The sequence below is a fragment of the Trichosurus vulpecula genome, chromosome 1 (genome assembly GCF_011100635.1).
Source record: "Trichosurus vulpecula isolate mTriVul1 chromosome 1, mTriVul1.pri, whole genome shotgun sequence".
NCBI lineage: Eukaryota > Metazoa > Chordata > Mammalia > Diprotodontia > Phalangeridae > Trichosurus > Trichosurus vulpecula.
Window position 1 is genome coordinate 115,662,320 of NC_050573.1, and position 22,182 is coordinate 115,684,501.

At 37.7% G+C, this 22,182-nt stretch overlaps 1 protein-coding gene across 2 annotated transcripts; it reads right to left on the reverse strand.

The window, feature by feature from the left end:
* Positions 1-440: 440 nt before the first annotated feature.
* NTAQ1 (N-terminal glutamine amidase 1) lies at positions 441-21,543 on the reverse strand. Of its 2 annotated transcripts, XR_005010923.1 has the most exons (7): positions 21,315-21,543; positions 18,374-18,473; positions 17,101-17,151; positions 12,707-12,855; positions 12,124-12,248; positions 8,479-8,673; positions 441-532 (listed from the first exon to the last, which is right to left on the reverse strand). XR_005010923.1 is itself a non-coding variant. In XM_036768137.1 (6 exons), exons 1-6 carry the CDS (start codon positions 21,395-21,397, stop codon positions 8,567-8,569), a joined length of 615 nt encoding a protein of 204 aa, XP_036624032.1. In that variant the 5' UTR covers positions 21,398-21,540; the 3' UTR covers positions 8,361-8,566. The 2 variants fall into 2 exon arrangements, 1 of the variants encoding a protein (XP_036624032.1); XM_036768137.1 differs by lacking the exon at positions 441-532 and having other exon boundaries at positions 8,361-8,673; positions 21,315-21,540.
* Positions 21,544-22,182: the final 639 nt, after the last annotated feature.

Here is a 22,182-nt window from a genome sequence, read left to right on the forward strand (position 1 = left end):
AGTAATTCTGTTTGTCATGACCTGTTTACCCCTACAAAATGAAGGGACTGGACTTGCATAAGGCCTAAAATCCCTTCTAGTTCTTAATCTTATTTTCCACATTTACAGCACTTGGGTCCTGTTCTTATTAGATGGATCAAGTCCTCTTAAGCTTCAGGGGAAAGGGAGGAAAATAGGGCCCTGTCCTTTCAATCTGTTATCTGATAGGCCTGAAGTAAAGAGAAGAGGGAGGCCTCTCACCGTAACGACTGTGTTGTTTTGGGTCTTTTTTTGGGGGGGAGGTGAGTTGGAGGGTTAAGTTTAAAAGGTCTTATTAACTGTTGTTATTCTGTCTGGCCCATTTCCAGCTTCTTGGCATGAGCCTAAAACATGACCACTGTGGTTTGGACCTTCATTATCTTTTGCCCAGACTATTGCAATAGTCTCCTAATTGGTCTCCCTGCTTCAACTCACCCCAGTCCAAGATTTTTGTTTTTTATAACAAGCTTCATTTAAGCGGTTTCACAGTTATAATAAAAGCAAGGTATCCAACCTGAAAAGACAGAAGAGAAGAGTAATTCCACAATGCCTATCAGTAGCCAAACTCACCTACTACCTCAAATATGCTTAGGTCTTTGTTGACTTTATAACGGCTTATGATATTCCCAACAGCTAAATTATTATTTCTTGTCCCTTTCACCCCCCACTGCCCCCATCTGCCTTCTGAAATCCTAACCATCTTTTCAAAACCCAGGTCAAATGCCAATTCCTCTAGAAAAGTCTTTCCTGATCTCCCCAAACAGAAGCAACATTTCTTTTCTCTGTTCCTGCATAGTACTTTGTATTTTTGGGATCACATCACCGTCTTCATTAGTTATTGTACATTATGTTCCACTAAAGTTTTTTTTTTTTCCCAATGCTTCCCCATGGTAATGGTGATGACCGCCTGGATTCCTGAAGGCTATACCATGAGAGTACAAACTCACAGAGGTCCTATCAAACTAAAAATGCTTCACCCATAGGCTCAATGATGGACTACATGTCTGTCATCTGAGGATGATGCCAAGAAAATTAATTCGGGGGCCACAGCTACCCCGAATATCATCCACTATGTCATATCAGAATCATAACCTGAAATAGTGGGAGGGGTACCTCTAGTAACAAAATTACAGAATCTTAATGTATGTGTATTTTTTATATAGTATTGCATGCTTTTTGCATACTGTATCCCTCTGACTATAGAGGCAGTATAATGTAAAGCAGTGATGTCAAATCACTAAACCATACATAAGGATACCTATGGGCCACATACTGACTTAGAAAACTACATAGTAATATTACTTATATTTTATTGTATTTTTATTTACTTTGTTAAATATTTCCTAATTACTTTTTACTTTGGTTCAGGCCACTATCAAGAATGTGGGACTCTGGAGTAAAAGATGAAGTAATAAGTTTAGAGTCAGGAAGATTTAGTTCAAATATTGCCTCAAACATTTAATAGCTGTAAGACAATTCACTTAACCTCCATGTGCCTAGGGTTTATCTAATAAGTCAATGAAAGACTGTGGTCTGGCTTCGTGGAGGTAGTTTTTATATCTAAGAATTTCCTAAAATAAAGAAAATATATTCTTTGCAAATTCAGGCACCCTCTAGCTGGATTTTAAGTCCTGGAGGGAAAGGAACATTTCTTAATTGTCTTTGCATCATTCCTAGGCTCCAAAGATAATACTTTGTACACAGTAAGCATTTAATAAAATGAGGTTGAAAACAGGAATGAAAAACATTTTTATTAGGGTCAAAGGATTTTGATCTGGCAGGAGCCTTAGAAGGCTATCTAGTCCAACCCTCTCATGTAACAGACGAGGAAACTCTTTCCCCCGACAGGCAGTGACTTGGTTAACATCGCTCGACTCCCAAGTCAGTGCTCTTTTCACTGTACCATACTACCCTCTTCTAGACCTTGTCTCAAAACTATTCCCTTTTGTCATGCTTTATGCTTCTGCCCAAGTGAACAACCCACCCCATTCTGAACAAATATACTCTCCTACTTCCACAGCTTTGTTTATGGCATTTACTATGTCTAGAATGGCCTTCCTCACCAGATGAAATACTACTCATCCTTCAGGGTCAGCTCAAATACCACATCATCCATGTTGCCCTCTCTCACCTCTGACAATTACCATCTCCAAACTCTCACATTTCACATTTAAACCCCCTCCCAATTTTGATCCCAATTTAAGTATCATAGCCACTACACCACTATATGCCTCAATAATGACGAAAAAGCTTAGCACAGTGAATAGCACATATCAAAAGCTTAGTAAGTGTTTGTTGTCTTGGCAACAAATAAAATGGACAAATACTTTAAAAATATAAAATATTTGAATTAAAAGAACAAGAAATGAAAATTTTAAATAACTCAATCTCAGGAAAAGAAAAATGAATAAGCCATAAAGGAACCACCAAAGTTTAAAAAACAACAACTAACCTGGGACCAGATGGATTTACAATTGAATTTTATCACTAGTAACTTTGGAGAGGGCAGTTTTAGTTGAGAAGTAGTGACAGAAACCAGGCTGTCAAGAGGTTGAAAAATGAGATGGGGAGGTGAGGGAGTCAGTCAGTCAGTCAATAAATATGTATTAAGAGCTTACTATGTAGCAAGCAAGAGTACAGACAGCTTTTTCTAGAAATTTGGTTACAAGAAAAAGAAGAGATACAGAAAGATAGCTTGAGGAAATGGTAGGGTTAAGTGATAATACATTTTTTTAAGGAGGAGAGGGGAAGGTATAGGCATGTTTGTAGGCAGCAAAAAAAAAAAAGTCAGGGATAAGGAGAGGTTGAAAATTAGGAGAGGCCAAATTCCTAGAGGATATTGGAGGGAATGGGGTCAAGGGCACAAGTAGAGGAGTTAGGAATGTCAAGTGAAAGCCATCCTCAGAGACTAGAGAAAATAAAAAGAGGATGCAGTATGATAGAGAGGTAATTTGAAGTATGAAATTATGGAGGAAAAAGAGTGACGGGTGGTTTCCATTTTTTCAGATAAGTTTAAAGCAAGGCCCACTCCTCAGATGAAGTGAGGAGGTAGCAATACAAGTATTTTGAGAAGAAAAAAGTTTTGAACCAGCTGCTGTATAGTCTGCAAAAGAGAACTGATCAGGGAGGAATAAAAGGATTGATGTGAAGCAGTAAAGGCCCAGTTGAAATAAGACAACAAAATTTTAGTGGAACCAGTCAGCAGGTATGTCTTCCCCCAGTGGTGAAGCAGACATGCAAAAGGAAGATGGTGACAGTAATCCAGGGTTAGAGTCTGGAAACTAATAAGAAGGTGAAGGAGCCAAGGTACTTAGGGACTGAAGATAGTGTAAGGCTGAACTAAGTAACTAGAAGTTAAAGACTTTGAAAGGAGGAAAATGAGGCAAAAGGTGATGATCTGGGAAAGCAGAAAGGAATGTAATGACAAAGTTGTGGTGAGGATGGATAATGGTTGAAAAGGGACACCAGGAAAGCTGAACTGACAGGAGGTTATGGTCACATAGAGCCATCTCAGAGTTAAGAGACTATGAAGGTGGAATACTTATGAATAATGATGAGATTAAAGATATGACCCTCTCTGGTGATGGGTCCTATGAGTTGAGGAACCTGACAAACTGTAAAGTGAGATTATTTGAGGGGACATCAACATGGAAACTGACATGAGCAAGTATAAGGATAGGATCTGGAGTAGAGAAGACTGTGAGCCAGGTACTAAGTTCCTTGGGAAAGGCTAGAGAATGTCCGGGAAGCTAAAAGATAAAAGTTGCTAGTACTGTTACACTGTCTTGATCAGACCACACTAAAGTGTTCAATTCTAGACACCATAGTTTAGAATGAATATAATTATGCAACTAACTGATAAGTATTTATTAAACTTTACCATATGCAAGGCATTATGCTAAGAGCTGGGGAATATTTAAAAAAAAAAGCAAAAACACAAAAACAGTCCCTGCCTTCAAGGAGCTTACATTATAATGAAGGAGATATCATGCACATAGGAACATAGAAGATACATAGGCCAAATAAAGGAAATATTTTCTACAGATGGAAAAGTTTTTCAAAAATTCCTTTTCACAGATGATATTGTACTAGTTTCACCAAGCCCTGGTATACTACAAAGCTTCTTCAGTAAGCACAATCAAAATAAAATGGATGAACACCCTGTTCAGATTATAATGCGCCCACTGTCAGTCTTTTACATATTACATATGTGTGTATATATGAACAATGAGTTGAGCCAAGGACTGAACTGGAGGAAAATAAGCTAGATCACATTTGGGAAAATACACAGCATGTTCAATGATCCCAAGAAAATGACTCCTTGCTGCCAAAGCCTATCTTTTACCACCAATATTCTCCCAGGGATGCTATTTTGCTACAAATCATGAAACACCACAAGAACCAAAATTGCAGATGACCCAAAGGGAAATGGAAATATGGATGCCAGATGTAAACAACTAATACTGCCAAGAATGTCTCTCATTTAAGAAATTATGTAAAAGGCAACATCAATGACATGTAGGACAAGAAAAAAGGTGAACGCGCCATATAATGAGAGCAAGGGACTACAGATAAGCAGCCTAAATGCAATCCCAGCACCCACAAAATACATAAAGAACCAAAAGCCTCTAGTTAGTTGGGTGGATACTCTATGAAGGATTGATACAAAGACATAAATGTAATATGTTGCATCAATTGCTCATCTACAACAGGTCAACAGGGTCTTTCCAAGTCGTCTTCTCTGACTCCACTGCTTCTGTCTTCCTCGTCACCACTGAATTTGACTATGGGGAATCCTCTAATGGCAAAAGATGCTTGTAATTTATTTCCTATGTAGAGTCCTAAGCATTTTCCAGAGCTACTTTGTGTACTGGCAGGGTACCCTATTTTTTCAGGCATTCAATACTGAGAAGCTCTCTACCAATCCAAGTAAAACATAAGCTCCTTAAGGGCAAAGACCTTCACTTTTGTCTTTGTATCCCCAGAACCCAGCATAATCCCTTGCACATAATAGGCCCTTAACAAAAGTTAGCTGAATTTAATTTTAAAAACCATATAGGATGAGAAAGCCAGAAGGGTAGCGATTAAAACATACTCTTTCAGGGGTAGAGGCAGCAGGATTTTGTTTAAAAAGAAAACCCTCACATTTATAGTATACATACATTAACATTAATGTTTTACAAGATGATTTACACACGATGAACATACGAGGTAGGTAGTTCAAGTATCATCCCCATCTTACAGATGTAGGTACTATGACTCAAAGAAATGAAGTAATTTTCCCATGGTCACAGAATTCTTAAGTTCGTGGGGAAAGATTTGATCTCGGTTCTCTTTACTCTGAGAGTCCAATGCTCTTATCCACAAGGACAAGCTGCCCTTCAAAAAGATTTTGCCTAAAGTAAAACAATAAGCTTCACTAACTTAAATTAATGCTATAACCGGAACAATATCCTAATTTGAAATCAGCAAGTTTGATTCTTTCTTTTCAAACATTTGTCAATTAAAGGGGGAAAGCCATTGGACAGGGTAAAACCCATGTGAATGTACCAGTCAGCTTTGTCCATTACATGTACATAGGCAGAGAACAGACTAGAGTATTGCTAATGTGATTGCCAAAAAAAACAAAGAACAAAAACCCTCAATTCGGACATCAGGCTACACTTAGTCACTCTACGACACAATTTGTGCAGAAAGTGTTTGTTTCTATGATGCTGCTTCATAATGCCTTCTTTATTTTCAACCACTTTATACAGACAGTGAGGTAATTAATGGGTACTACTGGACCTGGGAGCAAGAATACCTGAGTTCAAATCCAATCTCTGACATGTTAAAGCTGTGCAACTGTGGGCAAGACAATTAACCTTTCTGAGCCTTAGTTTCCTCATCTGTAAAACAGGGATAATAATATTTCTAGTACCTGTTTGTGAGGTTCAGGTGAGATAACTTATAAAAAATGACTTGCAACTTTTAAGTGCTACAGAAATGTTATTATTGTACCCTACACAAAGTAGAAACTTAGTAAATATATTTATATTACTACAAAAATATATTAATAATAGTCAAAATGAAATTCTCTTAAAATACATTAAGTCCTAAAATACGAGCCTGGATTATCAGTCATCAAATGTTAAAAGTGTGAAACAATGTAAAAGCAGCTGAATATCTCTTAGCAAAACTGAATTTGCTTTTCCAAGCTCTTCCTGGTTTATCTAAGAAACTAGGCCCACATATTTCATAAGTCATAAAAATTAAGTTTTCTGTCAAACTGCATAAGGCCCAAAAGAACATTCTGAAACATATAGCACAATGAACAGCACTCGATCAGCCTAAGAGGCAGTACAATGCAGTAAAAACACTGAACTGAGTTAAAAGACTTGGGTTAGAACACCCTAGTCCTGGCCCTGTTCCCTACTCTTTAAGCAACTCTGAGCCAATCCCAGAATTTGAGTTGGAAGAAAACTTGCTAGCAGTTTGGTCTAACCCATCTGCCTTCTAAGATAACTCATTCCATTTCTGCATAGCTGTTGGAAGTTTTTTTCAACATTAAGTTAATTTGCTCCTTTGCAACTCCAACTATACTCCTAGTTCAAGACTCTAGGGTAACACTGCAAGTCTTCCATATGACAATCCTTTGAATACTTGAAAACAATTATGTCTCCCCTAAGGATACAAGTTAATCATCTCTAGTTCCTTCTACCAATCATCACAATGTCATAGACCTAAGGACCTTCACCATCCTGGTTTTCCTGCCCTAGATGGTCTCCAGTTTATCTATGTCCTACTAAACTATGATGCAAAGAATTAACACATTGTCCCAGAAGTAATGGAGGGCAGTAAGATAATTATCTACTAGTTCTTATACCCCTCTTGCTTTTGTGACTGCCATATCATATTGTTAACTCATATTGAATTAGCACTCCATTGAAATCCCAGATCTTTTTCAGAAAAATTGCTCCCTATATATGGCTCACCACCTTCTACTTTTTAAGTCAATATACTGAACCCAAATTTTAGACTTTACCTCTACCACCATTAAATTTCATCTTATTAGATCTGGTCCAATATTTTGGCTCCTGAGATATTTTTGCAGCCTGTCATCAACTATGTTAGCTATCCCTTCCAGCTTTGCATTATCTGCAATCACTTGTCCTCTCCAAGCTTCAAATTCCTCACCCTACAAAATGGGGGTATTAATATTTTTATTATTTTGCAGAATTATCAAATGACACCTATGAAAATACTTTATAAACTTCAAACTATTATACAAATATCAATCAACAAGCATTTATTAATTGCCAACTTTGTGTCAGATACTGTTGTAGGTGCTGGGATATGTTAGGATTAGAAAAGATTGGATCCAAGAGATCACCTAGTTCAATCTCCTCATTTTACAGATGCTACAACTCAGGCCCAGAGAACTGACTTATCAAAAGTCCCCAAACTAGTTAATAGCAAATCCAGGGCTAGAATTTAAAAGCCAATACTCTTTCTACTACAGTAGAAATGTAGTGACTACACCATAACTGCACTATTTAAATCAGCAATAACTGATCCAAGGTCTACAGAGAACACAGGTGTTGAAAGAGATCAATCATCCTTACAATAGTTCACCAGCAAAACTCAAATAAGTTCTCAATGTAAGTATCCTTTTTCCTTTATCAGGATTGGTATTTCAATACTAAACCCACCTCCAGGAGGTCGTTACAGACCCTAAGAGTAATTTTAACACACACTAATTATATGTAAACCATATAATACTTTTAGGTGAATGCCAGGGAATACTGCAACTCTGAAAAAGTTATGAATCAGTAAGGGTAACTTCCTAACAATTAAATCTGTTCAAAAATGGAATGGGTTACTTCAGTAGATAATGAGTAGGATGACCAATTACTGGGAATTATTGTTAGGGGATTTATATTCCATACAGGGATTAGACTGTATGACATTTAAATTCTCTTCCAATCTACAAGTCTATAATTTATTTTCTGTCTATAGTATCCCCTCATCTTTCATGCATAGTTACATCATATAAATCAACAGAGGTTTACTTATTGACCCTTACTATGTATAACTCACTGTGATGAGATTAGAAAATGGTATAAAACATGATCCTTGTCCTCAAAAAGCTTAATGGGGGATGGGGGAAAGGTGCTGAGAGGACTTGGGTGAAAAGAGGAAAGAAAAGTGTGGCTGAACATATTCACAAATAAGCATGAAGAACTAACATCAAATATCTATCAAAACTTTTTACCTTAAAAAAGATAAGATTTGCTTAAGCACAACAAAAAATTGACAGGAATGACTTAAAAATTATTCATTACATCAAGCACACAAACTCGTGACATACAAAAATACTTTTATTCAGTTTTTTACATGTGTGCACTCAAATTTCAATTTTATCAAGTAAAATAGAAAAAACTAATTCTGCACCAATCTCATTGTAAACTATTTACAAACCTGGAGGGTGTTGGTATTCACATCATGCAAAAGGAAAAGCAAACATGTGTTCCAGGATTATTCCATTTTCCATGTCCATAAGCTGAAATCAGTTCTTACTGCCAAATCGATGTACAAAGTCAGGTAGTGTGTAAATAGCTCCCCATCCAACCTCAGGATTCATACTGATAAAATCATTCAGGTTCATTTTTGAAGCTAAGAGAATGCACAAAAAGAATTTTACAGTGAGAAAAATAATTTTCACTTAATCACAATACAAAAATTCAAAGAGCCAGAAGTACATCTATTTTAAAGAGAGTAAACAAGGAAACATTATAGACAGTAAATCATTTCACAGAAGGGCAGAATTTCATGAAATTTTAGAGTTGAAAAGCCCCTTGGAGAGCCTGTAGTCTATATTCCCTTCAGGATGAAGGGAAATACATGGTTAGTAATCATCACTGTGAATGTGAATGGGAAAAACTCACCCATAAAACAGAAGCAAATAGCAGAGTTGATCAAAAACCAGATCCCACAATATATAGTTTACAAGAAACACATTTGAAGCAGAGACACACACAAAGTAAAACTAGAGCAGAATCTCTTGCGCTTCAGCTGATGTAAAAAAAAAAGCAGCGGTAGCAATCGTGATCTCAAAGCAAAAGTAAAAACAGATCTAATTAAAAGAGATAAGGAAAGAAACTACATTTGCTAAAGTTACCACAGACATAGTAATGTCAGTACTAACCATATATGCACTGAAAAGAAATTAAATGAGTTACAAGAGAAAACAGAGAGTAAAACTATACCAGTGGGGCAACTCTCCCCTCTCAGAACTAGATAAATCTAACCATAAAAATAAACAAGAAAGAAGGAGAACAGAATTTTAGGAAAGTTAAATTTGATAGACCTCTGAAGAAAACTGAATAGGAATATAAAGGAATATTTTTCTCATTTTTTTTTGGAGGGGGGAAGGCAGGGCAATTGGGGTTAAGTGACTTGCCCAAGGTCACACAGCTAGTAAGTGTGTCAACTGTCTGAGGCCAGATTTGAATTCAGGTCCTCCTGACTCCTGGGCTGGTGCTCTACTCACTGTGCCAACTAGCTGCCCCGGAGTATTTTTCTCAATGGTACATGACACCTACACAAAAACTGACCATGCATTAGAGCATAAAAACTTCATAATCAAATGCAGAAAAGCAGAAGTATTAAATGCATCCTTTTCCGATCCTAATGCAATAAAAATTACATTCGATAAAGGGTATTGAAAAATACATCTGAATTAATTAGAAACTAAATCAAATCCTAAAGAGTCAAAGACCAAATATCATAGAAATAATCAATAATTTCATTATAAAGAATGACAACAATGAGGCAACATACCAAAATTCATGGGATGCAGCCAAAGCAGTGCTTAGCAGAAGATTTCTCTCTCTAAATGCTTATATTAATATAATAAAGAGCAGATCAATGAACTGGACAGGCAACTAAAAAGAACAAGTTAAAAATCCCCAATTAAACACAAAATTGGAAATCCTGAAAACCAAAGGAGATTAATAAAATTGAAAGAAAACCACTGAACTTGTCTAACAAAGAATAACTAATAAGTCATCAATCAATACCTCACACATGTCCATTTTCACTTACTCTTATAATAAATGCAATCTTTAAAATCAGTAATGCCTATATCTACTATAAGAAAGCTTTTCATTAAAATTCAATTGTTACAAAGGTAGCCATTGCATCTTAAAACTAGCTTTTAAGTTTGTTGTATCTCTGTTTTATCTCCCCAAATGACTAAATAGCCCCACTACGTATCTTTGAAAGTCACAAATTAAACAATTTAGAATGAGAAACCTTTTAGTTATCAAAAAGTTCAAAGATAAGGGGCAGCTAGGTGGGGCAGTGAGTAGAGCACCAGCCCTGGAGTCAGGAGGACCTGAGTTCAAATCCAGCCTCAGACATCTGACACACTTACTAGCTGTGTGACCTTGGGCAAGTCACTTAATGCCAATTGCCCTGCCTTCCCCCTCCAAAAAAAAAAATTCAAAGATGACATAAGCTTTCTTATTCACAAACTCAAAGCAAATCAAAAGCAAAGAATACAGGTCAATGTTAATATCTCAGAGGAGTTATAGATTTCATAAAAAATTAGAGTGAACTTTTTTTAATTGAAAATGTTTTTCTCATTCTTATGCTTAGCATCTGTTAATGATAATAAATAGTATACCATGACCGGGCACTCCAGGTTCCCTGAACCTTGATGAAAATAGCAACTTCCTAATACAGTTTCTTTTTTTTTTTTAAAGATTCAAAGGTAAAAAGCTGTGAGCCAACACTTCACAGATTAGTCAGCAGGTGGTGCCAGAGCAACATACTACACATCAAATCCTTTCCCTGCAGCCACATCAATTCTACATTCTAAGGACATAGAAACATTACTATTTCTTACATGGTAGTAAAATGAACACTGCAGCCCAGGTAAAGGAAGCCAAAAGTAATACATATGTTTTGTTTTTTATAAAGGTCCACACTGACTTTTAAAATTATTCCAGAAGCCTCTGAACTTCTAAGTCTCCCTCATCCACGCCACAGTAATCCACCATATTCTTTAATTGTGCCAGTACGAAGCTACGCAATTAAAAATAATAGCTCACATTCACACAATACATTAGTTTACAAAGCACTGTTCTCACAAAAATCCAGTGAAATAGAACGGATACTATTATTGCTATCTTATGATGAGAAAACTGAGATTCAAAGAGGCTAAGTGCTGCTATTTAAAAGTGGAGACATTTTATTAATAGATGCATTTCTTTAGGAAGGAATAAGAAATTTTTTTTCTTCTCACCCTATGCTATTTGCCTGTGATCCAGGTATCATTCTTATCTCCCTCCCTCCACAACCCTGGTCTCTAACCAAGTCTCCCCTCTCTGAGAGGTTAGTTTTTGCCTTCTCTTACCTGAAACCACCCTACACTCCAGTGATCAACCTCATCTCCTTCCCACCACAAGCCTGGACCCTGTCCCTGGTTCCCCAAGGCTTAAAAATGTTTTTGGTTTTTTTTTTTCTCATTTCTTCAACAGGACTTGGCACATGACTGAATATAGAGAAAGACGGAAAAGGAGTCAAAAGTCATGCTGAGGCTTACTAGCAGGATGAGGGCACTTGGCAGGAGTAGCAGCTTGAGGAAAGGAAGATGATATGATATAGAAATCCATTATAGCCTGCTTTTTACTATATTTAATTTATATGATGATTAATTTTTAATCACTTGATGTCAATTTTCAGGAAGTCCATTCACCTAGTAGCAGTCAAATTAATATTTTAGTTACCTCCAACCATCATGAATCTGTCTTTCTCCTTCCATAACCTCCTTTGCCCACTGGACTAATTCTTCACTCACTACTTCCCAAATATAGGGTGGGCTGGTAAAATAGTGATCAATAAAATAAACTGTGAAAAGTAGATTAGGTCATTTACTCTCTCTGTGCTCATTTCCCTACCTAATAAATATACCAAAAATACTAGCACCTGCTATCCCTTACTTCACAAAATTTTTATAAGATCAATAATAATCTTTAGAGAGGAAAAAAAGCTGTTCTGTAAAGTAAGCTGAAATCACTGATATTAGCACCACATAAACACAAAGTAGTATTAGTCTACCTCCAGTTTGAATGCAGGGGTAGGGAGGAGGAGGCTCTCTCCAATTTCCGCTGGAATCTTTCATGTGAGACCGGTCAGATGCAAAGTTCTTCATATACAAGTCTGCTCGAATCACTCTAAATTTTCTAAAATTAAGTAAAGCATTTGTATCAGTGACATTTGTCTAACAAGTTTTATATAGATATACATACATATATACGCATATATGTATATATATGCGTATGTATGTATGTATATATACGTATATGTGTGTGTGTGTGTATATGTATATATATATATATATTGCATAAGTAAAATATGGCACGCATTTCAAAAAGTGGCAAGTGAGATAATATTCAGTGATAAGGAGCTGGCTCTGCTCCCCACCGCCCCTTTGGGGTCATGAAACAGTGAGAAGATATCAGGAGTTCCCCTACCCAGAACAAAAAGTCCCCACTGGTACATAATGCGAGCTCCACAGTGAGGCAGAGGTAAATGGATCTTTGGCGATAGCTGTACATGTGGTAAGATAAGTACAATAAAACTGCATCAGCTATCACACTCCCACCTCAGAGCGAACATAAATCACCATTCACTTGCTTACCTTCTAAATTGTGGGTGAATATCATCATCAGACTTAAAGGCATCTTCTACGTAAGTGTCAAAGGGACATGGAAATGGCAACACAGTATCAAGATCATAAATGAAACTCTGTCCTCCACTTGATACATGAAGCAAAACAACATGGTAATCCTAGGAGTAAAAGCCTGCGTTAGCTAAGCCATTTTATAACTATAATAATAGCTCACATTTCTATGTCCCTTTATGGTTTATAAAACCCTTTCATCACAACAATCCTAAGGTAGGTAGTACAAATATTACTATCTCCAAAATACAAAAGTGAGGCTCAGAGAATTTAAATGAAACCATCCATCCAAGGCCATTCAGATAATAAATGGAGAGCTAGAACTTGGACCAGTCTCTGGACCTAACATCCAATACTCATTCTACTATATCACCAGCAGAGATCTACTGAACAAAGAAAGTATTATTTTTTTGCTATCCACATCCAGAGAAAAAGCTACGGAGTCTGAATGCAGATTAAAGCATACTATTTTCACTTTTTTTTGTTTTTTTTTTTCTTTCTCCTGGTTTTTCCCTTTTGTTCTGATTCTTCTTTCACAACATGACTAATGTAGAAATATATTTACCATGATTGTACATGTATAACCTATATCAGATTGCTTGCTGTATTGGGGAAGGAAGGAGGGAGAAATATTTGGAACTCAAAATCTTACAAAAATGAATGTTGCAAATTAATTTCATATATAATTGGAAGAAGATATAACAATATTAAGTGAAAAAAGTATTTTTTTAGAATAGAATAATTTAAAAGGAGATTGATGATTTAATAATAAAATAATTATAGCATTGCTTTCACCAGTTATATTTACGTTTTATTATTGAGATGAGGGGAAAAAATTAGCCATATTTAAGTAATCTTATAGTAATCTACAGTAGAAATTAATGATGAATTACCTTGGAGAACATGACTGAAAAAAGTCAAGTGGAAAGGGCTTTGGATTCTTCCTTTTTTGTAACCAATATAGATGCAACATTTATAAGGGTGATAACCACATAAAATAAATTTTCAAATTCAACTATTTTTGCACATAAATTTGTGCAGCTGCTCATCTTTCTGTCATGTAATTTTCATTTTTTTCTAATGAGCTGTTTAAGAAGCCAGGTGTTTGTAACGGCAAGAGGGAAGTATAGATATGTAATCTTTACCAAAAAATTATTATCAAAGCTAAGCACTCTGGAGCATGAATCATCCCACTAATTGGCAGATTCTTTTACTTCCATGGTAGTAGAGGGGAGGGGACAATATAAGTAAGACTAGATTTACAAAGCATTTTCCTCACAACAACCCTGGGTAGTAGTAGTTAGTGCAAAAACGATTATCTACTTTTACACGGGATGCAACTAAAACTGAGTAGTTATGTCCAAAAACACATGACTGCTTCTTGTGTTTGTCATCTATGTCAGGAGGTAGTTAACAACATGCTTCACCACAGGTCATCTAGAAACACGGTTTATCATTGAACTGATCAGAGCTCTTGAATCTTTCAAAGTTGTATTTCTTTACAATATGGCTGTATAAATTGTTGTCCTGGGTCTGCTCACTTCACAATGTGTCAGTTCATACTTTCCAGCAGTCTCTGAAATTATCTCTTGCCATTTCTTACAATGCAATAATATTTCATTACATTCATATACAAGAATTTGTTCAACCATTCCACAGTTGTCTAAAAAGGCCATCGAAGTTACCACATTAGATTCCAGGTATTTGTTTTTACTTATTTTTGTTTGTTTCTTTTTCCCCTTTCAGAGTCAGGAAATTTGTTTTCTTTGTGACTATTTCTTTCTCAGTATTATGCTGCTACTTAATGCCTTCACTCTCCTGCCCCCACCTCCAATTTCTGCTTGTTTCCCTGTTGAGTTTGATGTATATCGACGCTAAACTATGTACGTATGTGTTCATTCCTTCTTTGTTCATTTCAGAGAAGAGTGAGGTTCATCTGTTGCCCCAAACCCCTTCCTCCATATTTATATACCCCGATTATGAGAAGTACTAAGTTCTTTTCTTTCTACACTAGTGCATTCCATTTACCCTCCCTTCTCTTTCCCCTGTTCTAACCTAATGAATAGAACCAGTACACCCACTGTTGTGCTTTTTTTTTAACTCTTTAAATACTCTTAGAAGACATTAACTTATTTCTTCCCTATTAGAATGTTAGCACTACATATAGCTCCTTCCAAGTGTTCAAATAAATTTACCTTTTTGGTTTCCCTGAATGTTTTTGTTTTTCAAAGTTCCTACTCAGCTCTGATTTTTTTTTCATTAGAAATGCTTGAAAGTCCTCTACTCCATTAAAGATTCATTTTTCCCATGTAGAATTACATTCAGCTTACAAAGTAAGTTATTCTTGTGTGCAATCCTATATTTTTTGCCTTTTGGAATATCTCCTTTCATTTACAGAGAAAGTAGCCAAGTCTTATATTATCCTGTTTGTACTTTCTTGGTACCTGAACTGCTTCTTCCTGGATGCTTGCAGTACTTTTCCTTTGATGTGGAAATTCTGGATTTGGGCTGTGATATTCCTGGGAATGAGGATGTTAGCAGCTGGCAGCTCAAAAAAGGTTCCATGTGCAAAATGGTACCTGAACTGTCTTAAAGGAAGGAAAGCCCTCTGAAGCAGAGGTAAAGAAAAGTGAACTCCAGACATGTGAAATAGCTATTACAAAGGCACATAGTGTATGTGGGGTACAGTTTTGCTGGTAGCATACAGAAGGAATGATGTACACTGAGGCTGGAAAACTAGGACGAGGCCAGGTTGGATGGGGCTTTAACAGCTAAACAGAGTTTATATTTTTATCCTAAAGGCGATAGGTAGTCCACTTGAGTAGATGAAGTAAGGTAGCAGTGCATAGGATGGGCTAGAGTAATGAGGGATCTGAGACTGAGAAACCAATTAGTAGGCCATATCAATAATCTAAGAGTAAGAGATTTTGATGGCCTGAACTAAATTGATAGCTTTGAGAGTAGAGAGATGTGGAGATGTTATGAAAGAAGATAAGTTTTGGTAACAGATTGGACATACAGGGAAAGGGACAGTAAGGAGAAAGTGATTTCCTCATCTCACATCACTCAGATGTAGTCCCCCATGAGAGAAATAATTACCTCTTTCATATATTAATAACTAAGTATCAAATTAGGACCAAAGTTTTTCCCCTTCTCTACTTCCTCATCCAGAAATCAACCAGTATGGGAAATCCTGGGCAAAGACTTGCCCAGCCAGGAAAGCTAAGTTCTAATCAAACACGGTAAAGAAATTCTAAGTTTAGGTGAATGGGTGGATTCCTGCTCACTGTGTTTACTCAGATAGGTCTAGGAAAATGTTAATTCTCCCTTTTGTCAGACGGGCAATATGGAAGTTGATAAATCTCTTTGACCAAAATTTGGGTGCTCGGTGTCACATACCCCAAGACCCTCATTGGAAAAAGGCCACTTCTTGTTATAATATTCATCCTCTCATTGTTAACTAAGCAGATTTGACTGCCACCCTCAGGAACACCAATTCTTCCAAGGGCATCTAAACTGTGAACCCCCCCACCATGATTCATCTTTGGTCCCAGAGAAACAGCCAAATACCCATTCCTTTTATTGATAATATGCTAGCATTATCAATAAAATGATTAATTATTCAGAAACTGTGTCTCTTAAACTTTTTAAACATCATACCCAATACCTCCTCCTTCACCCCGCCTCACGTGAAGAGATGGCCCTTCTTCTTGACAAGGCTTACCCTTCTTTATGCACAAGTGATCTCATTCCATCCCATCTGCTCCAACAGACTGTCTCCTTTGTTACACCCACTAACGCATCTTCAGTCTCTCACTGCCTATGGCTGCCTCCCCGCTACCTACAAACACTTCTATGCCTCCTTCATCCTAAAAATGCCCTCATTGATCCATTAATCTCCTCTAGCTATCATCCTATATCTCTCCTTTCTTTCATGGTCAAACTCCATGAGAAAGTCATCTACAATCAGTGCCTCCACTTCCTTACTTAGCTGCATGGTAATAAAATTTTCAGCCATAAGTCACAAAGATTACATACTAAAGCACTGATAAGTTGGAATTTATGTCAATCAGTCAACAGGCATTCATTAAGTGCCTTCTACATGCAAGGCATTGTGCTAGGCATTAGGAATATAAGTACAAAAAATAACCCAGCTTGACTCTCAAGAAGATTAATTCTAATAATGTGTATTTTTAGTTCTGATAATAGTGTCAGTAGAAGCAATGACACTAACAAAATCATGAATCCTTTAAGTCATGAAGTTTATTTTAATCTTACCTCTAACTTCATCATCATTTATCTTTTATCAACAAAGTAAATGCCATCCAGAAGTCATTTATTGATTGCCTTACCCAAATGATAGGTCCATCTCCAGGTCTGGCCTGCTGCTTCCAGATTGGGATCTACAAAAGGTTATTTCAGTTAAGCTAAATTTTCATTTAATCTTTCATATTAGTATAAAAGCTGGTATACAAATAATCAGATATGAAGTCCCAGAGAACAAAACTAGAAGTAATGGATGGAAGTTATAGGGAGATGGATTTAGGTTTGACTTAAAGAAAAGCTTCCTAACAATTAGAGCCATAGAAAAGTAAAATGGGCTCCCTTAAGAGGTAGTGGACTCCCCTTTAATAGAAGTCTTCAAACAAAGGCTGAATGACCACTTAATAACTATGTTGTAAAGGAGATTCTAATTCAGGTAAGAGTTTAACTAGAAAGTCTCTGAGTTCTGTTCCAACTCTAATATCCTATGATTCCGTAACAAGTTTTTCTTAAAGCTAGTTTTATTTCTAATTTCCTCAAAGAATACATAATCACTAGGAGGTACCTGAATTCCAAAAACTCTAATTAACTCTTAAATAACAATAATAATAATAACAGCAGCTGACATTTATATAGAACTATGGAATTTTAAAGTGTTTCCTCATAAAAATTGTGTGAGGTAGATAATGAAAATATTATTAATTTCTCTTTTACAAATGAAGAAACTGAAATTCAAAGAGGTTACATGACTTACCCATGGTCATATAGCTAGTGAGAGTTAAGTGATAGAGACAAAACTCAAATCCAAAATTTTCTGGCTCAAAGTCCAGGACCCTTTCTACTATTCAATATTATTACCTTGATAAGTAAACGAAAATTAGGCTAAGAGAAAGAACATTTAAAATTACAGAAAGAGCCCATTTTAGGTAACTTTCATTTACAGATATAGCAAGACAAAATTATGCAAATTCTACCTTAACAATGCACTTATAATGTTCATCCAAATGTCCATTTATACAACTTAAAATCATAGTTACAATAAAATAATCACTCATATTTGTATAGCATAGTAAGGTTTGCAAAGTGCTTTATATATTATCTAATTCAGTCCTCACAACTACCCTGAGAGGTTATCATTATCCTTTACAGATGAAAAAACTGAGACTAAGAGAGATTAAGTGACTCTCCCAGGGTCACACAGCTAGTAAGCATTTGAAGTAGGATGTTAACTTGGGTCTTCCAGACTTCAAGTCCCGTATTTCATCCACTATACCACCCAGCCCTCACGTATAACATAGGCTTTTATTACGAAATACAATCCTAAAGCTTACATACTTTCTCTCCTGCTAGTTAGCAACTTACCATCCTTCTCTCATTAGATATGAAGACAGCATAACATTCTTCTAAAGGATATTGATCATGGTTTTTTATGTATTCACAAAGCTTCCAGATATTTTCTTCACTGAAATAAAAGCATTTAGTATTCAACATTTTTATTTCATAAAATTAAAAGAATATGCTATTTCTTCCTATTAAACAGGAGAATGAAATGACCTTTTATATCTAGCTATAAATTTATAACCCAACAGATCTCTAACCATTCTGTGAGCTCTTCACAACTGAATATGTATTTATGGCTCTAGTCCTTAACAGCTACAGATATTGATCGAGGTCTTTAGAGCTCTGCTCATGTCTCTCCTATCTTACGAGCTCACTAAAACAGTGAGCTCAAATACAGCCATACCAACTCTGACACATACCAAGTACATTAATCTGTTTCAGTAGCTTCTAGGTAGCTACACCTATGACTGAAAAATAACACGTAAAAATGAGTAACATGAATCTCATTGGAAATAGTAACCAATGCACATAAAATATACAGTCTTTCAATTTCTTAAGCCATGGTGGAATGTGCCTGGTCCTATTGCTTTCCATTGACTAAGCAAAACATATAGAAGCACCACCAGGTACACATACTCCTGAGTTTATCTCCCCAAATCATTTCATGATACCTTTACTAAAAAGATAGGAAAAAGGCAAAAATTATTAAATTTCTGTCAAGTTCACAGCCCAAAGCTTCAAGGTCCTAGGAAATTAAGTTAGTATAGATTAGAACTGGAAAGGTACTGTTAGAACTAGAAAGGTACCTAAGAAATAATTCAATCTAAACCCTTCATTTTATGGAAGAAAAAACTAAGGCCCAAGGAGGTAAAAGGACATGTGTCCCAGATCCCAAAGCTATTTAGTCATAAAACTTGTATTTTTCTAAGCACAACATAATCCAACTTTACTATAGAAGTAACTTAAAAAGTTTGCCAACATTTGCTGTTTTAAGGTATACAAAACACTCTTAGATACATTTTCTCATTTGATCCTCACAACTACATGGGAGGTAGGTAATATTATCCCCATTTTACAGATAAGGTATGATCTGAAGTTGATTTGACACAGCTGTATATATAAGGGTGAGATTTAAACCCAGGTCTTTCCTAATTCCAAGTTTGAGATTCTCAAAGCCTATAACCTGAAATTCTGAGAAGTAACAAACCCTATCACCTACTTCTAAAGGAAGTAGAGGTAATATGGCATAGTTGATAGAGTTTTAGACCCAGAGGCAAAGAAACCTCAATTCAAATGCTACTTCTAATACCTACGAGGTGTAGACTATGGGCAAATCATTAAGCTTAGCTAAGCCTCAGTTTTCTCATCTGCAAAATGGGGTTAATATTACCTGTAAGACTTCACAAAGTTGTGAGGCTCAGATGAGTTAACAAGTAAACACACTTTGTGAACCTTAAAGTCTGATGTAAACTTTAGCTATTTTTTAAATTATTATTAAAAATGAATACTCATTATACTTCTACCTCTAGACATCTAATTTTGATTATTTTACTTCAAATATTAGACCAAATTTGCTTACAGTGACTTGGGGCAAATGTTTAGAAAGCACTAGAACATGCATTTTCATCTGTTCTCTGGTTTTAAATGGGAAAACATATAGCAAAATCATGATTACATTATGGAATCTTAGAGCTGAAAGGGACACATATTCAACTCAACAAACATTTAAACAAACATTTACCTATGTGTATGAGGCCCTGAACTAGCCTCTTGGGGATACAACAACAACAAAAAATGTGGCATAAATATCTAGTCCAAACACCTTCATTATGAAGATTATGAAGCACTCAAAAAACAGAGGACTGGATTTAAGAGTAAGAATACCTGGATTTATGGACCTGCTTCACCACTTAAGACAGAATGATACACCATAACCGGTCCCTCACAGAAAGTTGATGAAAAAGTGAAGTAATTATATATTCAAGTGTTCTGTACCCCTCAAGCACTACAGCGATTTGAACTAACATTACAAATTATAATGGTTCACATTTCTACAGTGTTTTAAGATTTAGAAAATATGCTGCTCCCAATAGCCTTGGTATGATTACTACCCATTTCTGGGGCAGAGTAACTAAAGGTCAGAGAGGTAGTTTGCCTAAACCAGCAAGAGTCAGTGAATGGACTGAAATCCTGGTCTTCCTGAATATAATTCTAGGGCTCTACTTTACTACACCATGGTGCTTCATTAGTCTAATTAATTGGTGCTTAATTACTGGGATCAGTTATTAGGTTGGCCCTAATTTTTCATACTCACTTCCGACTAGAAAGGTACTCCTGTACTATTTCTACTAAGTATTCTCAGTGCTTCACCAACTGCCCCCTCTCCCTCATCAAAAAAAAGGAACAAACCGCATATTAGACTTAAGATAAGGTATTGTCACAAAACAATCTGTCCTTCCCAGCTGGACTCCCTCTACCCTGAAAGGAGGCGTTACTGTCATAGCCAGCGGAGAAAACCACAGGGGCTCTGGAGTCAGAAGAGCTGGATTCAAATCTTAGCTCCGTCATTTATTACCAGTCACCTCGGCCGCTTAGGGATCGACAGAGCCCCGATCATTTTACCGAATTAAATGAAAATGAAAACTGAGGCCCTAAGGGGGCGAAAGGGCTTGCCCAAGCTAGGTCACTGCCCCAAACCCTGCCAGGCCTCAGTTTCCCCACCTGTAAGACGAAGGAGAGGAGGGGAGGGGGGGGATTGGCCTGGTTGAGCTTCTGCTCTAGGGCCTAGAACCCTCTCCGACGCCCCCAAAGCCAGGCCCGGGCAGAGCGGGAGAGAAGCCTTGGGGTGCCCGGGTCCAGAGGCGGCGCCAGGGCCGGACAGGGTAGGGACCCGGGAAGGCGGCGACGGCAGACCCAGGCCGGACCCCTGGGCGGGGGCGGGGCCGGGCCTCGGGCCCCTTACCAGTAGCAGCTGCTGTAGATGCAGGCGTCCCGGGGCGGGCTGGCTGGCTGGTAGCCGCGGGAAACGGATCCCTCTGCCTCCATGGCGGGTGGGCGGGAAGGCCCGGGCCGAACACGCCCAGCGGTCCCTTCGCCCTCCCTCAACAGGCCGGTGGAGCGCGGTCCGAAAGCTGGGGAACAGGGTAGCAGCAGAGGAGCGCGGACGCCGAGGCAGAGGCCGCGCGGGGCGGGGCCACGGAGCCGAGGGGGAGGGAGCCAGGGGGCGGGGCTGAGGAGGTTGAGGCGGAAGCTGGGGGGCGGAGCAGAAGTGTAGGGGGCGGCCTCGGGAAAGAGACGGGGTGGAGTAGGGGGTGGGGCTGGGAAGGCCGGAGCTTGGGCACGTTGTTGTGTGAGGGCGGGAACGGTGGAGGAGAGGCGAGGTCGAGTTGGGGGCGGAGCCAGAGAGGGCGGGGCAGAGAGTTTTTGACTGAATTTTTTTTGACTGGACTTTGGACTCTGCCGACATTCATGTCTTAGACAAATTGCCCCTTGCCTTGTGGCTTTCAGGGTTCGAGGCGTATTGTGCACTGCCCCGTGGCTTTCTTGTGTTTGCACCTCATCTGCCCCGTAAGCTCCTTGAGGGCAGGGAGGCCTCCCCCTTTTGTATACTTTGTTTCTATGCTCAGCACTGAGCACACCAGATAACCAGTAATAGGTTCCTAGATCTAGAGGCCCAAGGGACCTCACAAATGAGACAGCTTGGGTGCTTATTGTATTCTTTTTAGATATCATCCCTTCATATTCAACTCACCCTATGCCCTCTGTCTACATACACATATACATCTATTCCCTTCAACGACCCTAATACTGAGAAAGGAATTATCTGTCTT

What these genes read in the sequence shown, in the direction of transcription:
- NTAQ1 (XM_036768137.1), bottom strand. Translation starts at nt 21,397, where the DNA reads ATGGAGGCAGAGGGATCCGTTTCCCGCGGCTACCAGCCAGCCAGCCCG. An exon ending in TATCTAATGAGAGAAGGATG is followed by an intron (nt 17,152 to 18,373) that starts GTAAGTTGCTAA and finishes AACCTTTTGTAG; the next exon opens with ATCCCAATCTGGAAGCAGCA. An exon ending in GAGATGGACCTATCATTTGG is followed by an intron (nt 12,856 to 17,100) that starts GTAAGGCAATCA and finishes TTTTACTCCTAG; the next exon opens with GATTACCATGTTGTTTTGCT.